At 47.3% G+C, this 19,616-nt stretch overlaps 1 protein-coding gene across 3 annotated transcripts; it reads left to right on the forward strand.

The window, feature by feature from the left end:
- The first annotated feature begins 6,034 nt into the window (after positions 1 to 6,034).
- On the forward strand, positions 6,035 to 11,953 carry LOC103709256. Of its 3 annotated transcripts, XM_026805489.2 has the most exons (3): positions 6,035 to 6,177; positions 6,266 to 8,363; positions 9,275 to 11,953. In XM_026805489.2, the coding sequence occupies exon 3, from the start codon at positions 9,284 to 9,286 to the stop codon at positions 10,901 to 10,903; it is 1,620 nt and encodes a 539-aa protein (XP_026661290.1). In that variant the 5' UTR covers positions 6,035 to 6,177; positions 6,266 to 8,363; positions 9,275 to 9,283; the 3' UTR covers positions 10,904 to 11,953. The 3 variants fall into 3 exon arrangements, with proteins under 3 accessions (XP_026661290.1, XP_026661291.1, XP_008792741.1); XM_026805490.2 differs by lacking the exon at positions 6,266 to 8,363 and having other exon boundaries at positions 9,251 to 11,953; XM_008794519.3 differs by lacking the exon at positions 6,266 to 8,363 and having other exon boundaries at positions 6,036 to 6,177.
- Positions 11,954 to 19,616: the final 7,663 nt, after the last annotated feature.

The raw sequence follows: 19,616 nt of genomic DNA on the forward strand, positions 1-19,616 counted from the left end.
GGGGAAAATTAATGTGCTATTCTGTTTCTCCTAATATCCCTATTAAAGTGCAAAATTAGTTACTAAACTTCTAGGAACATGAATATATCATAGCATGAGCAAAGAGGAGATAAACAAATATATAGACCCTAATTAATGATTCAAAGGTGACCACTAAGAGCAGTCATCTTGATAATTTATGGGCTAGTTTGTTGGCTGAATTGGATGAGATTTTATATCAAGTATCCAAACTAAAAAATCTTGTTGAACCCAGTGCCAGCTAAAGTCCAGGACCACGATCCCTCCCTCTTCATTACCGTGGTTCTTGTTGGATTTGTCCCTTTTGGCTTGATGCTCCTCTCCTCCTGCTGCTTCTGTTTCTTCTTCTTCTTCTTCTTCTTTTTCTTTCTTCCATTCCCTTTTATTTTTTTCAAGGAAACTGAATCTAAGCCTAACCATTCCATTAAGAAAATGAAAAGAGTATAATTGGCTTGCTTTTGCTTTAAACTATTTTTTTTCTTTTTTCCCATGCCTGTGTGTAGTCTATTATTAGTTTATTAGTAATAAGCTTTGGATAATCCACCAGTTTCTGTCAGGTAGTTGAATGCATCAGTGAAGGAGTTTTTTTGAACTCATTACATGATAGTATCGGGCTTTTGTATTGGCTGTGATTTATTTATTTGATCAAGAAAACTGCTGTCGATACGTAAGTAATTAATAAGCACTTCAGTTTTTGGAAGGAGGTTCTCTTCAGTCTACATTGAGGACAGTGAAGCATATTCATTAAAAGAGAGTGGTAGTTACAGAGACAATGAGAGAAGTGTGAGGACCGATACATTTAGTTCTACATCAATCATTCGTTGAAAAGATTTTAGGTACTTATACATGACTAAATAATTCCAAAAAATATCTTTCTGCTAGCCATTTTGGATGAGATCTTGAATTGTTACAAATGGTATCAGAGCGAATTGGACCCATAGCCTATGTAGACTAGGAGACACTGCAGCACGGGTTACTAGAGGCTGACTATGGGCGCAAAAATGTTAGAGCTTGAATGGAGAAAGTATGTGAGGGCCTATGTAGGTATATATTTATTCCCACATCAAATAATGCCTTCAAATGCATTAGTTTGATGTTTATTAATTTGTAACTCTTCAATATTAGTTCTCTTCATTTATTTGGTAGAATAGCATTAGTTCCGTTCGATACCAAAGCAATTTGGGATATCCAAGAGAAGAGGACTTCCATAATAAGCTGATTAAATGGGCGAAAGGACTAGCTTCATAATTCAGCTCTCTGTTCACTCTGTAACAGTTCTTTATAAGCTTAAATACCATCTTTAACAAACCTCAAAGCTTGAAAGGTTTCATAGTTTTTTTTTTTTTCAAATACTAATTTCTTGAAAAACCAGTGAGAAGCATTACTGCATGAATCCCTTCAATCGGGTGCAACAATAAAAAGTCTAATAAAGACCCCAAAGTTTCTTGAATTGCTGAAATTTAGGCTTCACTCAAAAGAAAGAACCATGGAGCAACCAGATGCAAAGTAAAGGAAAAGTAAAGCAAGAGTAGAAAGATAGAGAGATACCCATTAAGCTAAGATATAGACAGATGATAAGGCAAGAAAAGTAAGCCATATCCAGACCATCAAAGAAAACACAAGCACATGAATACTTTAATTATGGTTGGGAAGATGGAGCTGCCTCTCCCCAAAAGGTGGTGTGCATTGAGTTCCTCCGTCACCTTCCAATAAATGAACTCATGGGCTTCTCCTGAGCTCAAAATTCAACAAGAAAATAAACAACCATGCTAGGACCAGAAGATCTAAAAATTCCTTGTAACAATCCAAGAGAACATTAAGATGCCTTTAGAATGAAGCCACATCCTCCATTGTAAGTCCTTTCCGTTAACTCAAAACCATTACAACCTTCAAAGATCTCCCATCCTTCCTAGGTAAAAAGTATACACTAAAGACATGGAAAGAAACTACAAGAAAGGATGGAACGCCAGCAAGTTCAGAAGAATCCATGGAAGAAGACACTGCATGCCCTGCAGTTGACGACCAAGCTCTTCAGTTATGGAGGGGGTTGGGCCCGGTGGGGACGAGCCGCTTCTCAACACCATACCTTGGATCGATTTCCTTTGGTGGTGGTTGGAACCGACTTCTTCCAAAATGAAGGCGCCGAGAAGGAGGACGGTGAGACGAGGAGAGAGAATTCCCTTCATGGTGTTGGTGGTGGTGGAAGAAGTGATGGTGGTGCGCTAATGGAGCTTCATGCAGTGATGATGCCATGGAGAGTGGAATCCTAGATATCAATAAGAAGAGTATGGCGACGTAGACGAAAGGACGAGAAGTAGAGATGACAGCAATATCGGAGGGGGGAGAAGTCTTCATGCCTTAGCTTTGAGGGTGGCAGGAAGAGAACTCAGAAGATGAAAGAGAGGGAAGGGAGGTAGGGGAGGAAGGAAGTTGGTGGTGGCTTTTAAAGTCCAAGGCAAGAGTCCCATGAAGCGGTTTGGCAAGTGGGTCTTCCTCTAAGCCTCATGTCTTCCAATGGGATGGTGTGGAGTACTGAAAAGGAGGTAGGTTGGCATGGACCCAGTGCATAGAAAAGACCTTTTAGAATGGCCTTCCAAAGCTGGGGAATGAGCCAACTGGAACAGATGGATGATACTCGTGAAAGAGAGCCTTACCAATAATACATAGAAAGGGATACCAATTGTACTGGGGTTTGAGGGGACCATTTGAGAGAGTGCAGGTCTGACTTACCAGTTCAACAAGGAAGAACTCTTAAGATGGGGACATGACATTATTATAAAGTGATTTGCTACCATAGCTACTAATGTTTTTATGAAGAATTCGAAGCATGGAAGGATGTATGGTAGAACTTGTATGCATAAGTTTACAATAGTACGATCGTGTCCTGATCCGGATTCGGGGCGTGACATTTAGTGCTGAAATATGCCAACAAGTTCAATGAATTAGGTCGGTTCTATCCTCGGCTTATGAAAGATGATCAGAGCAAGGCCAACAGATTTGAGCAGGGTTTAAGATACGGGATTCGATCCTGGTTGTCAGTTCTGATTTTTACCAGTTACAGGAATGTACTGGACAGGGCTCTGAAGGTTGAAGCTGAGCTGATTAGATCCGAAAAAGAAATGGGTGACCAGAAAAAGCCTAGGATATCAAGAAGTCAGAATGATTCCATGCTATTTTGCTGAAATAATGCAGTGTTAGGATCCATTGGGATGTTTCTGAGGCCTTTTGTCCTTTTGATGTTTTTAGTATCGTGGTGCAAACTGTTGAAGGTATGTCTGGCTCCATGAATGTGATTCCATGAAAGAAAAGTAATGAGGTAAGAGTGCAATTAGAAACCAGAAACACCAATGCAATCCAGTTGCTGGATTGTTGTCTGATAGCAATGCATGGCTTTCTTATACAGTGTTACGTACACAGTGTCTGCAACTCCTTTTAATTCGAACCCTTTCTTGTTCATCCATGTAATAAGCCCCCCTTCTCAGGCCAAGTGCATCGAGCTTGGAAACTTCTTGAGCAGGCTCTGGAAGCACTTTGCTTCAAAACAATATAATTGCGCCAAACTAAATTAGGAGTGCAACAATCTTCCTTCTGCGGGCATCATTTACGTGTCATGCACTGAAAAGTATTAAATTTACTCCACAAGGGACCCATGAATAGACAACCTTCTTTTCTTAAATAGTAATAGCGAATTTGATTATTTTCGATTGCAATTTAAAAGATAAGACTATATATAGATACACACACAGATACATACACATGCGTATATACGTGTGTATGCTTGGAGAGAGAGAGATGAATTTAGCTACACTCGAGTGGATTTCCATTTCAATCCGATCAACTTTATATTGGAATATAGGGATCTCACAACGACGATCCAAGAGACCTCTAATTTATGCACCAACTAATCAATATATATATATATATATATATATATATATATATATATATATATATATATATATAGTTTCATGTTATTTATATTATCTAATTTTAATTTTGACCACTTGAAGCATAAGTTAGCTATCTCATATGATTTTTTATATATAAATAATTTAGAGATAGTAGATTATATCCAATGACTCCGATTATCAAAGTGGGACTCTTATCGTCTGATCTGGACCTAACCAAATTTGATTGAAGATCCACTGCATGGTCAAGTCTAACTACATATATACATACATAAAGAAGAATATAGTAAGCCTAGCAAATGAGAGATATTTAAACAAATGTGCGGGTACAAAGTGCAGGTCAAAGAAATATATACATATACATCTAAATTTAGCAAGCCTACCATGACCTAGATATCTACCCTACGACACAAACATTTCTTATACCTAGTTGTCATCTAGACTCCAATGAAGCACTTTTATTACCTACTCTTCATCTAAGTCCATCAAATCATCCTTGATCCCCTCTTTTTCTAGAAGATCTTAATTCTCTAAGAACATATGCTTCTCCATAAAATTTTTCATCGCGCGCCTTTGCTAAACATTTGATGAGACATTGGAGGTTTGTGTCCTTCCTCTAGTATACATTATTTGAGTTGAGATCAATTTGTTAATAAGCAAAAACACAGTGCTGCAATCTAGTTCTGTTGTGGGGGGGGTGCACCCGAATTTAGTCCCACATCGGCTAGTAGCGGAAAGGTTCTGTGCCTTAAATGGGGGGTGGAAATCCTTTCCTCTCGAGGGCCCTTTTGTGGGACAAAACCGTGAGGGCACCAGTCTCCCCCCGTCTGCGCTGGACGCGCGGGCCGGAGCGCCCAAAGCGGACAATACCTCGGGAGGAACGCAGTCCTCTTTCTCTGCTAGCTTAATGTGGGCTAACTGTTGCGTGAGGCTCCGGCCAAAGTGTCCGTCCCCGCAACAGTTAGCCCACATTAAGCTAGCAGAGAAAAAGGACTGCGTTCCTCCCGAGGTATTGTCCGCTTTGGGCGCTCCGGCCCGCGCGTCCAGCGCAGACGGGGGGAGACTGGTGCCCTCACGGTTTTGTCCCACAAAAGGGCCCTCGAGAGGAAAGGATTTCCACCCCCCATTTAAGGCACAGAACCTTTCCGCTACTAGCCGATGTGGGACTAAATTCGGGTGCACCCCCCCCACAACATAGCCCCCCTAGCGGGAAGGTTCCTGTGGCGCCTCCCAGTCCTAGGGGGTAGTCTGCGGCAAGGGGCGCGGCCCTTCCTCTAGCGCCAATCTGTTGCGGGGACGGACGCTTTGGCCGGAGCCTCACGCAACAGTTAGCCCACATTAAGCTAGCAGAGAAAGAGGACTGCGTTCCTCCCGAGGTATTGTCCGCTTTGGGCGCTCCGGCCCGCGCGTCCAGCGCAGACGGGGGGAGACTGGTGCCCTTACGGTTTTGTTCCACAAAAGGGCCCTCGAGAGGAAAGGATTTCCACCCCCCATTTAAGGCACAGAACCTTTCCGCTACTAGCCGATGTGGGACTAAATTCGGGTGCACCCCCCCCACAACAAGTTCCAATAACTATCACCATAGGAGGTTTCAACTCCAAGATTTCTAAACATCAGCATCATGCCTTGGTGGAAGAATCTCCAAAGTCACAAGCAAAGCTGCCATCTTTATCTTACATAGAGGTGCATCCAAGTGGCCTCCAAGGTTGAAATAAGCTATGAAATTCACATTCCACAACAAAAATTCCAACACACACATACATATACATGTATGTATATGATAAAAACGTTCTCATTGGTGCCAAATGTAAAGGAATATAAGATGAATCAAATCCAAATAAGTGGAAAAAAAAAATACTAACTTGAAGTCTGAATTAGAATCGATCAACTTGCCCAATCCAACAGAGTCTAGTTGTAGGAACCTAAAGTCGTTAATTAATTGAAACACAATTTGGATCAAAATCTAAATCTATGGGACCCACATTGCAGACCCTGCAAGTCAAGCCAGAGCTGTCCCCAACCGTCCAACCAGTGGACCCATCGATTATCATCCATCAGACGGCCCAGATTTCATCCGAGCTCAAGCAAAGTCGGTCTCGTGTGGACTAAAACAGTACCCTCCTCGGGAAGGAGGGAGAGCGAGAGGGGGACCTCCGGCGCATCGTAGTCGGTCGCTGCCCATCGAATCTCCTTCGATCTCATCGAATTCGTCTCAGTTTTTAGTTTGATTCCTGAGCTACTTGAATCCGACGTAAGTTTCAAATCCCTTAAAAGTTCGAAAAATTCTCAACTTTTGGGCGAATCTGATCCATTCCACACCGTTTGTTTGATGGTTTCAGATGTTTCGGGATTGAGAAAAATTGGAGAGAGCTGTTAGATTTATCTCTAAGTGATTTGACTCTGTTGTTCGTTTTGTAATTCGTTTTTATTTAACTCCGTATTTTTGGTGAATATTTCATCTCGGTGTAGGGGAGATTAGGGATGTTTCAGTTGAGGTTTTGCTGGAATCCGTGGAATTTTTATGGGGGTTTTGTTCTAGGTTTATTATCGGTTAGGGTTTCTATATTTTGAGGGAAAATGGGCGTAGGTGAAGGGTGAGAGAGTGCGACTTGATCTGGATTTTGCTGGCGTGCTATTGAAGGAATGAAATCTTATTTCAGGCTTTCTTTTGATCATCAATAAGCGTCGGTCTTTGCGAACTTTGTTGGGTGATTATTATTGCAAAATTTAGATCAGGTCGGGTGATATTCTGGGTCTTGTGAATGATCATACTCTTTTGTTTTTCCATCGCCAATGTTATATCTTAAGTGTTCTCCATATTAGTGAAATTTATGTGAATTCTCCTCGTTAGTTTTCCATCTTCTGTTGAGTAATCTACTTATTTACCTTCCATTATTAAGGTATCAAACTTATTAACTGACGTTCCTCAGAAAAGGCCAGAGTGGTTGCTAATGTTTCTATCACTTTCTCTCGCAGCTTGATTTGGTGATTTCAAATTCTTGGATCTGTTTTTTTGTTGACCATCTTTCTTTTCATCTACTTGTTGAAAATGCTGGCTATTGGTTTATGATCTTTAACTTGATTTAGAACTTCACATATTGTCCTGCTTTTATTTCCGAGAATTCCTTGGCACTGTATTCACCGGTGATGCATATGTTTACCAAAGTTCTGCACGAGTTCTTCATTGTAGCCATCTTTCTCACGATTTATTCCATATCTTACTAGAAGTACCTTTCTATCGTTCCTTTCCTTTGTAATGAATTTCCATAGCAAGATCACGCCTTTTCTAATTGTATTTCCTTATGTTAAGACTCCTTTTCTTTTTCTGAGTTTGATTTATTCACTGCTTTTATGTGTAAAATCTTGACTCTTTCTCGGTTTGTTATTTGGTGGACATCTTTCATTCTTATCAGCCTACCTGTTTTGTAGAAATTGTCATGCACAGACCTTCAATCATTCATTGCCCACTGTTTGGTTTTTGAGTTCTCTTATGGTTCTTTTAAGCAGGGTTTGCTCGCGTATCATATTTTAGATCTAGTACTTTAATGGAAAGTATCAATTTGTGCCCTTCCTAGTTTACAAAGCACTGGTTTTTCTTTTTGTTCAATGCACAATTTGTTATTTACTCACCTCAGATGCAATTTTTAGGTTCCATTTTCTCTTCATTTATCAATTGCTGTATATATTGCAATATTTCCCTTTTTTTTGAGATAATATTGCGTTGCTTCCGTCATAGTGACATTTTGTCACGATCTTCTTTGCTCTAGGTATTAGTATACAAGTTTATAACCACTTATCTCTTTTTCATGGCCAAACCTGTCACTACGAAAGATGATGCATTCCATCAAAACTCTATTCAAAACTTACTCTTGGTTGCTTTCCTATTATAAGGCCCAAATATTATGTCTTCCTCACGTTCAATATGCAATCTAAAGCTTCATTGTATGTGTTCCTTCAATTCTTAGTGCAGTATGTGAAGTAACTTCTGTAGCACTAAGCTCAAGTGCAACACTACTAAATGACTTTGCTAGTATTTTCCAAAATATTCTTTTACTTGTAACTGTGATTATCAGTTGATGATGGATTGTATATAGAACTCAAGACCAGGATTTTAGCGCAAGTCCTTGGCCGCATGATATAAGAAAATTGGAGCTTTTTTCCATCCCAGTGCTCCTGTTGAGTGGTTCCTTTAAATGGAGTGATTTATAAAATAGGTCAGTCTCATAGGATGAGAAATGATGGAGACAGGGCAACTGGTGGAGTGGCTGCTAACCTAAGTGAGAAATGGAGAAAGGAGATGTGCACGTTCTGCTTGTTATGCTGTGTTGGGTTCAATTAATGCTGAGGCTTGACCTATCTTTAATGACCACCAATGTTGTGTATTGTTGGACTTTGTTTGGCTTTATCATTCTTGAAGGTTAATGATGGTCGTGATGGGTAAGATAGAAAGTCACAATTTGTGAAAAACTCCATAATGTTTTTATTTTATCCTTCAATGTCTATTGCTGTTCTTGTTCATTGTTTGACTGCTACTATTGCATGATGTTAAATTATTGATCTGAATAAAGTTAATACGTGTGAATTTATATTGGTAAGTGCCACTGTTCATTTAAACTAGTGTAGTTGTCATGGTTATTATTTAAGTGCCATATCCTGTATTGTGATGTGGAGTACAAGTTTTCTGTTTCTAAATTTGCATGACTTGTGATCAAACTAGTCCTGTGTATCTAATTGACATATATGAAGAGTGATTGTGCATTGGTGTCATGCTTCAATTGATTTCTTTTTTGTTTTAATGTAGGTGTGATAACATTCATGAGCTGTATAGATTGAGCATTGCCTCCACATTTAGTTGGCAGTGCTTTGCAGGAACCCCAGAACATCATTTAGACATGCATGAGAACTTGAGAGTTGAACACATCAGACTTAGACCAACCTTGATAACATGTCTTCAGAGCTCCAAAATATTTTTTTGACAGACATGAAAAATTAAATGTAACATACTGAGACCAACTGTGAAAAATTTCTTTTATACCATGCTGAATAGCTGCATGAGTCATGGTTCTTTTACATCAGGTCTGTAATTCAAGCATTTGCTGATATAGTTGAACCTACCATGCTTGATTACTTATTAAGATGCTCTCTATTATTTGCCAAACAAGTCTAATTGTAAGAGCTGCTCATTGGGTCATTCATGGTGGATGTCTGATAACTGCATCTTCAATGATTATCCAACTTTTCAGTTCTGTATTGTTTGTATATTTCTTAGTTGATGGCATGCAGTGCTTTTTCGCTTTTTCTGCCTAAAATTGCTTTCCTCTCAGATTCGTATATATCTGCATATGTAGGAAGATTAAATGTCTTACGAAGACAAGGCAATGGCCAGTCCAAGTCTTCCACAAAAGATTATAACCCCAGAATCATCGAACTCCAGTGAGGCATTATCCACTTCAAACAAGGAACAGCCTCAAGTGCCTAACCAGCAAAGTGTGGCATTGCATGGTCCTGTGGCTATCCTTTGGGACATCGAGAACTGTCCAGTTCCAAGTGATGTTCGCCCTGAAGATGTTGCAGGCAACATTCGAATGGCATTACGGGTGCATCCTGTCATTGAAGGAGCTGTGACAATGTTTTCTGCTTATGGGGATTTCAATGCCTTTCCTCGGAGGCTGAGAGAGGGCTGCCAGAGAACAGGGGTTAAGCTCGTAGATGTTCCAAATGGTAGAAAAGATGCTGCTGACAAGGCTATCTTGATTGACATGTTTCTGTTTGCTCTGGATAACCGACCGCCCTCTTCAATTATGTTAATATCAGGTGATGTGGACTTTGCTCCAGCCTTGCATATACTTGGTCAACGTGGGTACACCATCATCCTTGTTATCCCTGCTGGAGTGGGTGTTTCATCCGCTTTGAGCAATGCGGGAAGGTTTGTCTGGGACTGGCCCAGTGTAGCCCGTGGTGAAGGTTTTGTTCCTCCAAAAAGTTTTATTCCCCGTGCGCCTGATCTTGCAGGCTATCTCATGAGCTGTAGTTTGGGAGACAACACTGACTGTCAGAATGAAGAAGAAGCAATTGTGTATAGAGGAATTTCTCAAAGTGAATACACCACCCGAGGTAACATCAACCAGTTATATTGCTACAACTCTTCTCATGTCTCTAGAGAACTTTCTAGAGCCTCTCATTCCTTGGCAGATTACAGCAGCAATAATTTAATAGCTGGGCCTTATTTAACTTCCTCAAGGTCTCAAAGTCTACCATCTGGTCTAAGTGAAGGTCCAGTAGGGGATCAGAATAGTAGAGAAGAGCAGATATGGTGGGTTCGTCCAGGAGATATTCAGGGTTTGAAGGGTCAGCTAGTGAGGCTGCTTGAAATGTCTGGTGGAAGTTTGCCTCTTGTACGTGTTCCTTCAGAGTATCTTAAGATCTTTGGACGGCCACTTTACATGGCAGAGTATGGAGTGTATAAGCTGGTGCACCTCATTAAGAAAATGACTGATGCTTTGGTTGTTGTTGGGAAGGGACACAAGAAACTGCTCTGCCTTCGTAACTCGGCCGACAGGCATATGAAAAGGTGTCCGAGTACACCTGTCATTTTGAGGAAGGACAAAAAAAGAAAAGGAGTTCTGGAAGAGAATGTGGATGTTGGTGTATGTGCTCATTTGGGGAGCTCCTCCGATGAGTTCTCGGATGATGAGAGGAATGTTGACACTGTTATAGGTGCAGCATATGACTTCGGTTGCCATCTCGAGAGTTTCAGACAGGAGGTTCAAGAGCTTCTTGTTTGTTACTCCTGTCCTGTTCCCCTCAGTAATTTTGAGGCTCTGTATGAACAGCGGTATAGAAAAGCTCTCGACTACCGGTGTTTTGGAGTGGATGGGCTGGAGGAACTGATTGGGAAGGTGAGAGATGTTGTGGAATTGCGTGAAGATCAAGGGAGCAAAAGGAAGTTCCTTGTATCCAGCTGCGCAAGTGGATAAGGCCCAGTTCTAGTCATGCCCACTCTGATATTCCCCTAGATTTGATAAAGCATGCTTTTCTGAAGTCTTATGTGTTGGGAAGTGTTTGCTTTCTCTTACCTTTCAAGCTTTTTACTTGTTATGCATCCAGCACTGAGATGACACTGATTTTTTTGAAGTGTCTGTAAATTACGTATGATAGTGCAGAAAGATGTATTCATGCATTCATGCCTGTGCTGCATGATCCTTCAGTAATTAATGTTGGTAGATTGGAAAGCCAATGCTATACACAAGCTTCCTGTTCCCTGTTGCCCCTTTTTCCTGTGTTGATACAGATGATTTTTTTTGGTGATATGGGGTACATAGGCATGCTGGCATGCATCATTATGATTTGAATGGCTTTACAAGGGAGGCTCCAACTATAAACTCTGTAAGATTTATATTGTACATAGTATCACTAGATGCTGCTCTATCAAGATTGTCCAAAGTTGCAGTGCACCAAACTCTAGAGATCAAACCCATAGAGCAGAAGGCTGGTAATATTACATGCTTGTGGTTTACGGTATGTTGGAACTGCATATGATAAAGAAGATCCAAGGCATCCTCAAACTATGAAAAATGTCCTGCTGTTTATGGATGACTCATAAGATGCTGAAAATATCTAGCACAGAATGACAAGGTGGTAAAAGTAAAATTGGACTCTGGCTTATTCTTCATTGAGCATGATGTGTTTAGTTACAAGTCCGTGCAAAAGAAGATGAAACTACTTTGCATCATGGACAGAAACCTGATGTTGTCACCATCCTTAGCACGTATCAATGAGTTTATGGGAGCAAATGCATACAACTCCTAGCTTTTGTCAACAAGTGAGTATTAGATTCACAACAGATTTACAGGTTATGGTGTTGGAAGGCATCCATATGAAGGTATCTTCATTTGCTTGCTAGAACTTCCCTTGTGCTTGATGATTTAGGATTCTTAGCTCTCAATGGTTTGTGTTTTTTGTCAAATTGTAGAGTCAAACTTGTGCTTCAGGTCTTTGTTCAATATGGTTCTCGCAATCTACCTTAATTTGCCCTTCTTTTCATCATTGTTTAAATAACTTATATCCATTTCTATGTAGATCAATTTTAACTAACCAAAGGGTAATGCGCAAACATTTTTTCGATTCTCAAAGCAACTAATAAAATGGTAGCATTCATTTGTTTTGGATTGTGGAATTCGATCCACTCTACATGATGAGCAGAGGGCTTAATCACATGCTAAAGAAACCTGCTTTATATTTCACTGGACTTATGCACATATTTATCAGTCCAAAACAAATACTGGATAATTCATTTGTAGCATGGTTAAAGCAATTTCATCATGTACTGAAATTGGGGGATATTAAGAACTTTTATCTTTAGGTGGAGGCACCTCTTTTTCATCATGGTAGTATATATGCAGTTGATGTTCTAAATCTATAGCCTGTATGTGCGCTCTCCAAGCCTGCTTGTTATACTATGCTGTCAAAACTATTAGGTGCACGCTTATCTTTTTCATTTTTGGTGAAGTTATTGGTTCATGTCGAGCCATAAAAATTTCGAGGCCACGAAAGACTTGAATAATTTGATCATATCTTGAGGCAGGTTGTTGCTCAAGAAAATGTCTTGAGATGGATGGAGATGATTCATTACATCGCTTTGCAAAATGCTGGGTAAGTGAATTCTCAAATAGATAATTTCTTGGGGTGATGTTTCTTATTGGAGATGGGAGACAAAATGTCAAGAGTTTCTTCCCTGCAACTTCGTTCTTTTTTTAAATTTAAATTTTAATATTCAGACCAAAATAATTTTTTCATGCAAATCCAGTGAAGGATGGTGTTAGGCAAAGCAATACTTCCATTACCTAGATTGATTTGAGTAAAAATGTGATGAATTTGCTTGTTTTGTATTTTTGTTTATTACACCTCTTCTTCCCTTTCCAGGTTGAAAGAAATTAGGAAACCAAGAAGGTAGGTTTCCCTTTCTTTTTAATTGGTCATCCAACTAATATTGGCAGATCTTCTCTTACCACGTAGTGGTGAAACTAATTCACAAAACATTGGTGTCAAGTTGAGAACCAGCCACAAAAGATTGTTAGCTCCTGCTGATCATTGTTACAATGAATGTTTTGGATCATATTTTGACTTTGAATGACCATGCATAGGGCGACGATCTCCCGGTGTCCGGCGTGGTGTCTTGGTGTGTGGAACCGTGACGACTCTGCCCCGCAAGCGTACCTGGCTCCCGGCAACCGGATCGGCCAGCTAGGTGACAGCGCGGGGGGGGGGGGGGGGGGGGGGGGGGGGGGGGGGGGGGGGGGGGGGTTTCTTGAAGCGGGAGTGATCCAACCGGCGAGGGCATCTGTGCGACGATCTCTCGGCATCCGGCGTGGTGGTCTGGTGGTGTGGATTCTGTGACGACTCTACCCTGCAAGCTTTCCTGGCTCCCGGCAACCGGATCGGGTAGCTAGGTGACAGTGGGGGGAGTCTTGAAGCGGAGGTGGTCCACTCGGCGAGGGCATCGGGGACTTTGTCGGTCGGCCGGACCGGCGAGGTACCCTTGACCCAGGCTCTGCTCTGTTAGGCTAACCTTCTTTCTTTCAGGTGCCATGGACCGCAAAGGAAAGGCTCCGATGGGCAAAGCTTCGATGGGGAAGACGATGGAGGGAGCGGCGAGAGGACCGGGTAAGCACTCTGAATCTGGGCGCGGCGCTTGGTCGCGGCCGGGGCCGTGGGTCACCCAGTGGCCCACGGCCGCGGAAGTCGAACGGCTGAGCCGTCGCTTTCCGAATGTCCTCCGGCTACCGGAGGAGCCGATCGCGGCGGCCCGGCAGAAGTGGGAAGGGCGAGCTCTGGTGGCTCGCAGCTTTGGCCGCCGCATCCCGGCGGAGTGGGTGGCCAAAGATGTGGCCGCCCGAGCAAAACTCAAGGACGTGGTGGCCGTCCCGCTCGTGGACGACTACCTCGCCCTCCGTTTCCAGTCGACGGAGGACCGGGACCGGGCCCTGAGTGAGGGCCCGTGGGTGGTGGCGGGGCAGCTTCTCGCCATGAGCCCTTGGGTCCCGGACTTCGAACCCGAGGATGCGGCGGTGAAGACAGCGTTGGTATGGCTCCGTCTGCCCCGACTACCACCGGAGTATTGGTCGCCCTCGACCATCCTCCATATCGCTGCCAGGGCGGGACAACCGATCGTGGTGGACGGCGTCACCGAGCAGCAGGGGGCGATGGGCTTTGCCCGGGTAAAAATCGCGATTGATACCACGGCGCCCCTGCTACCGGGGGTACTGATCCAAGGGCTGAAGAAGGTGCGTTGGCAACCGTTCGTTTTCGAGAACCTGCCGGCGGTCTGCCCCCACTGTGGGCGACTGGGTCATGGCGATGCCGCCTGTCGCTTTCCGGCGAATGGCCAAGCTGCGGGGGGATCTCCCTCGGGGGCGGCGGGCCCGGTGGGCGAATCGGGGCATGCTCAGCCTCCTCCAGCAACTGAGGAGGAGAACCAAGGGCCGGTCTACGGCCCTTGGATGGTGGCCTCTCGGAGGCGAGCCCCACGAGAGGACCGTCCGCCGGGGTTGGGGGAGACGATCAATTCCGACAAGGGACCCGGGTCTTCCTCGACCGGGCCGCTACCTCCGGCGGTTGGTCAAACCTCGCCGGCATCCCCGGCGGATACCGATGGTTGGCAAAAGCCAACTAAGGTCGCCCGCCGCCGGTCGCCCCTGGCCGGTGGTGGTGCCCTCTTGGCTCTGGCCCCCTCCGGCAGCCTGGACTGGGTTGCCATGGTTGGCGACCCAGCTCTCGAACGGGTCGAATCGGGTGACCCGGGGCCCAGCCGGCGGGTCGACCCGGTTGGCTCGGTAGACCAGGCCCTCCAACGGGTCGACGTTGAGCCCAGCAGGGCGATCGTAGCCCGGGCCCAAAACCAGAAGAGGCCCAGGCCCCCCGCGGGCCTTGGCCCACAAGCAGGCCCAAGCCTGGCGATCCAGGCAGCACCGGCGCTGGCCCAACGCGCACGGGCCCACAGGGCTGGGCGCCGCGGTCGTGGGCCGGCTGCTGCGGGCCGAACGGAGGGCGCGCCCCGAGCCATCGGCTCACTGCGGCTCGACGGCGCGCCTAGTGGGGGGCCCGTGCCGCTCGTGCCACCGGCTGCGAGTGGGCCCGTGCCCCCCCGCGCCCCCCCTGCTGCGAGCGGGCGAGTACCCCTCTCCCCGCTCCCTGCCGCGAGCGGCCTTGCGCCCCCCGTCGTGTGCGGGTCCACGACCCACCTCGTGAGCGGGCCAGCCCCTTCTGCGCCCCCGCTTGAGTGCGGGCCTGTCGCCTGGGCCGCAGACCGGGAAGGGGGCGCGAAGGCCCCAGTGGCGCAGGGCCCGCGGGCCTAGGTCGCATCAGGGCCGCAGGCCCTGGCGCATCCAGGCCGAGAGGAAGGCCCGCGAGCCCATGCCTTGCAGGCCCAGGCTGGTGGGGGGTCACGGCTAGCTTCCGGCCCAGGGGATAGTTTTGAGCCGGTTCCTCCGGCCTAGGATGAGCTAATTGGGGAGGGTGGCCCTTTGGCTGGCCCTTTCCAGTATAGCCCACCCTCTCAGGAGACGGCGGCTGGTCTGGGGCTCCCTCGGGTCGGGGATCAGGACCCACCCATGATGGGTATGCCGAGTATGACTCCTTCTTGGGATGCTCATGCGGGCCCCGGGAGTGGACCGGAGGGGGTCTTTCGCTTCGGCCCGCCCATCCTCATTGCAGGGGTGCGGGAGGACACTACCCCAGGCGGGTGTTTGGCGGGAGGCCACCCTTCCCCACACATGGAGGGGAGCATGGCCGATGCTCTACCACTAGGAGCGGTTATGGACCACTCTACTGCCGCCCAGCGGGTCAGGGCAGTTGTTATGGGGTTTGTAGCCGTACCTGGTGGAGGGGTGGACGAGCGAGGCCACCTGGGCTCTGAGCCTGAGGATGTCCCCGCGACTTTAGGAGAGGATGGGTCTGAGGCCGACTATGTGGATTGTGATCCATGATGATTCTCTCTTGGAACTGTAGGGGGGCGGCCAAGCCGTCTTTCACGTCTTCATTCAAACGTTTGGTGCAGATTCATTGTCCGGAGATCTGTCTCCTTTATGAGACCCGATTATCTGGTGAGGGGCTCAGCCGGTTGAGGCGGCGTTTGGAGAGGGATTGGGAGACCTATGCAGTTGATTCCCAGGGGTTGTCGGGAGGGATTTTGGTTCTGTGGAGGCGGGGTGTGGCGACGATTGATGTCTTCCACAACTGCTCTCAACAAGTAATCATGGTCATATCTAGACCCGACGCTGCTCCATGGGTACTGTGTGGTGTATATGCTAGCACGGACCACCGGGTCAGGAGGATCCTTTGGCAGGAGATTACCAATCTGACCGCCCAGGGTATTCCGGCGGTAGTGATTGGTGATTTTAACTGTATTCTGAGTGAGGATGAGAAGCGGGGGGCGCTGCCTTCACGGATCGAGTGGACAGGAGGGAGTTCCGTGACTTTGTGTCGCGGAACGGCCTGGTAGACTTAGGTTTCTCCGGACCACAGTTCACTTGGTGCAATAATCAGCAGGGCAATGCTCGAGTTTGGGAACGGTTAGACAGGGCTTTTGCATCTCCTGATTGGATCCTCCGATTCCCCTCTGGCCGAGTTAGCCACCTGCCTCGGATAGCCTCGGACCATTGCCCATTGCTACTCTCCACCTCACCGGGCATAACGCATCACAGCCCCTTCCGTTTCGAGAAGGTTTGGCTGTCGTATCCCCAGTCTTGGAATATTGTTCGCGATGCGTGGCGGATTCCTGTGCATGGCGATCCCATGCAACAGGTCTCACGCAAACTCGAGCTGACCAAAAGACGCCTCCGTCGATGGAATCGTGTGGTTGTGGGTGATATCTTCCGGCGACTGGAGGGCGTAGAGTCCTCGATCGCCGAGCTGCAAAGGAAGGAAGATCTAGGAGGTACGCTCCCAGAGGATGATATGGCTGATCTCCGGGGATTGCTCGCAACCCACCACTCGTTGTTACGTCAACATGAGATTTTCTGGCGTCAGAAATCCCGCGTGCAGTGGGTTAGCGAGGGGGATCGTAATACTAGGTTCTTCCATCGGTCTACTATCATACGGAGACGGAGGAGCATGATTCACTCTCTGCGAGATGGGTCCGGACACCGTGTAGAGAGCGAGCCTGCTATCCGCCAGTCCTTACTTGACTTTTTCCGCACTAAATGGACGGTGGATGAGGAGGCCAGTGATAGGGACCGCCCGTTGATGGTGGATGTGGGCATTCGTGATGTCGAGAGTGTTGCCTTGATCAGGCCGGTGTCGGCGCTGGAGGTACAGGAGGCAGTCTGGGCCTTGACTCCAGACAAGGCCCCGGGACCTGATGGGTTCCCCCCTTTCTTCTTTCGGCAGTACTGGAGTATTATCCAGCCTGCGGTGGTGGAGGCTATTTAGTGCTTCTTTACCCAGGCAGCCATGCCTGTGGACTGGAAGGCCACCTTTATTACGCTTATTCCTAAGCGTCAGAATGCGACTGAGCCTTGCCACTTTCGTCCTATTAGCTTGTGCACAACCTTATACAAGGTTGTGGCAAGAATCATGGTGGGTAGAATGAAGCCCCTCTTACGGGCATCATTAGCCAGGAGCAGGGGGCCTTTGTGGCCGGCAGAAATATTTCTCATAATGTTATGTTGGCTCAGGAAATGTTTTGGGATCTTCGGCGAGCTTCGAAGCGGCACAGCTTAATGGCAGTCAAGCTGGATATGGAGCGGGCTTATGACAGGATCAGGTGGAGGTTTCTTCAGCGGGCTTTGGAGGCTTACGGCTTCCCGAGGCAGTGGATTGATTGGGTGATGGGGTGTGTCCGCGGGCCAAAATTTTCTATCTTGGTCAACGGCACACCGTCATCCTTCTTTGAGTCTACCTTAGGATTACGACAGGGATGTCCCTTATCCCCTTATCTGTTTATTATCTATGCTGATATCTTGTCTCGATCCTTGGAGAGGGTGTGCGTCAGCCGGGAGCTGGAGGCTTATACCCCAGCCCCGGGGGCTCGACCTATCTCCCATTTACTTTTTGCTGATGATTGTCTTCTTTTGACCAGGGCACGAACTTCGGACGCTCGGGTTCTCCGCAGGGTGGTGGCAGACTATTGCGTGGCGTCCGGCCAGAGAGTGAACTTGCTGAAGTCCACCATCTCCTTCAGCCCCAGCACGGAGAGCAGAGTCAGACAGGAGATCAGAGGGATTCTGCAGATACCAGAGCAGGTGGGGGCACTTACCTATCTAGGTGTTCCCATTACTGGCCGGAGGCTACGGGTGGCGGAGTGCTCCGGCTTGATGCAGCGAGTCCAGAGTAGGTTGGAGGGATGGAGGGCGTCTTCCTTATCTATGATGGGGAGAGTGACATTGGTTAGAGCGGTGCTGGGATCCATACCGGTGTATCTTATGGCCAACACAGTGGTTCCGAAGACGATTCTGTTGAGGATCGAGCGACTTCTTCGGAGCTTCTTGTGGGGGTCATACGGTGGCGGTCACGGAGTGCACCTGGTGGCATGGGAGCATGTGTGCCTTCCTATCGGCGAGGGCGGTTTGGGGGTGCAGTCCCTCACAGTGAGACGCGAGGCGCTCCTTGCCCGGCACGCGGCTCGGTTCCTGCTTGAGCCTCATGGCCTCTGGAGCCAGGTGATGGCAGCCAGATATGGTCGGGGGGTTTCAGTGGCAGTGGGCGGAGGGGGGCGACGGGGTCTCCTTCATGTGGCGCGAGATCAGGAGATACATGCCATCTATCTTGGCGCATACCAGATGTTTGATTGGAGACGGCCGGAGTATCGATGTGACTGGTGACTCATGGGTGGACTCCCTTCCCCTGAGTTGCTGGCCGACTATGGTTCACACTGAGGCTGTGGAGGGGCTACGGGTGTGTGATCTACTAGGCCCTGGAGGGGCAGAGTGGGATGAGGCCAGACTCAGGTTGTTGTTTGGGGCTCACCTAGCTGCGAGGATTCGGTCCCTCCCGTTACCAGAATGTGGGGGGGCCGGACATCAGGGTCTGGGGCACCTCGAGCCGGGCCAGTGTCAGATTAGGTGATCTTTCCCGCATCCTCTCGGCGGGGCACGAGCCGGGGCCGGACTGCACCTGGACTTGGAGGTCGGGTCTTCACCCGAGGGTAGCCCTCTTCCTATGGAAGATATGTTGGGACCGCCTTCCGACGAAAGCCGAGTTGAGCAGGCGTGGCGGGGGGTCTCGGCAGAGTGTGAGACATGTGGAGCTGAGGAGTCAGTGGACCATGTGCTCTTCCAGTGTACATGGGCGAGGGCGACATGGCAGTGGACTGGGTTCCAGCAGGGGGCGCGGAGTGCGCGATTACAGTTTCTCGGAGTGGTACGACAGTGGTTAGCCAGTTCTCAAACCCGCGATGAGGGTATCAGAGCGAGCTGTACAGTATACCAGATTTGGTTGGCCAGGAACGCTCGCACTTTTGGCGAGCGTAGGTTGTCACCGAGGTTTGTAGCAGAGCTTGCTCGGGCACAGGCCACAGAGATCAGAGCCACCCTACCTATGGACAGACCTTTGACAGCTTGGGACATCTGGGCTCCTTCTTTGCCTCGGCAGCTCCTCGGATGGTGTTTTTCACCTGGGAGCCCCCACCCCGAGCTTCCTCAAGGTCAACTTCGATGGGTCGGTTTTGGATGGCGGCACTCGTGGCGGTGCAGG

This window comes from Phoenix dactylifera, chromosome 6 (assembly GCF_009389715.1).
Source record: "Phoenix dactylifera cultivar Barhee BC4 chromosome 6, palm_55x_up_171113_PBpolish2nd_filt_p, whole genome shotgun sequence".
Taxonomy (NCBI): domain Eukaryota; kingdom Viridiplantae; phylum Streptophyta; class Magnoliopsida; order Arecales; family Arecaceae; genus Phoenix; species Phoenix dactylifera.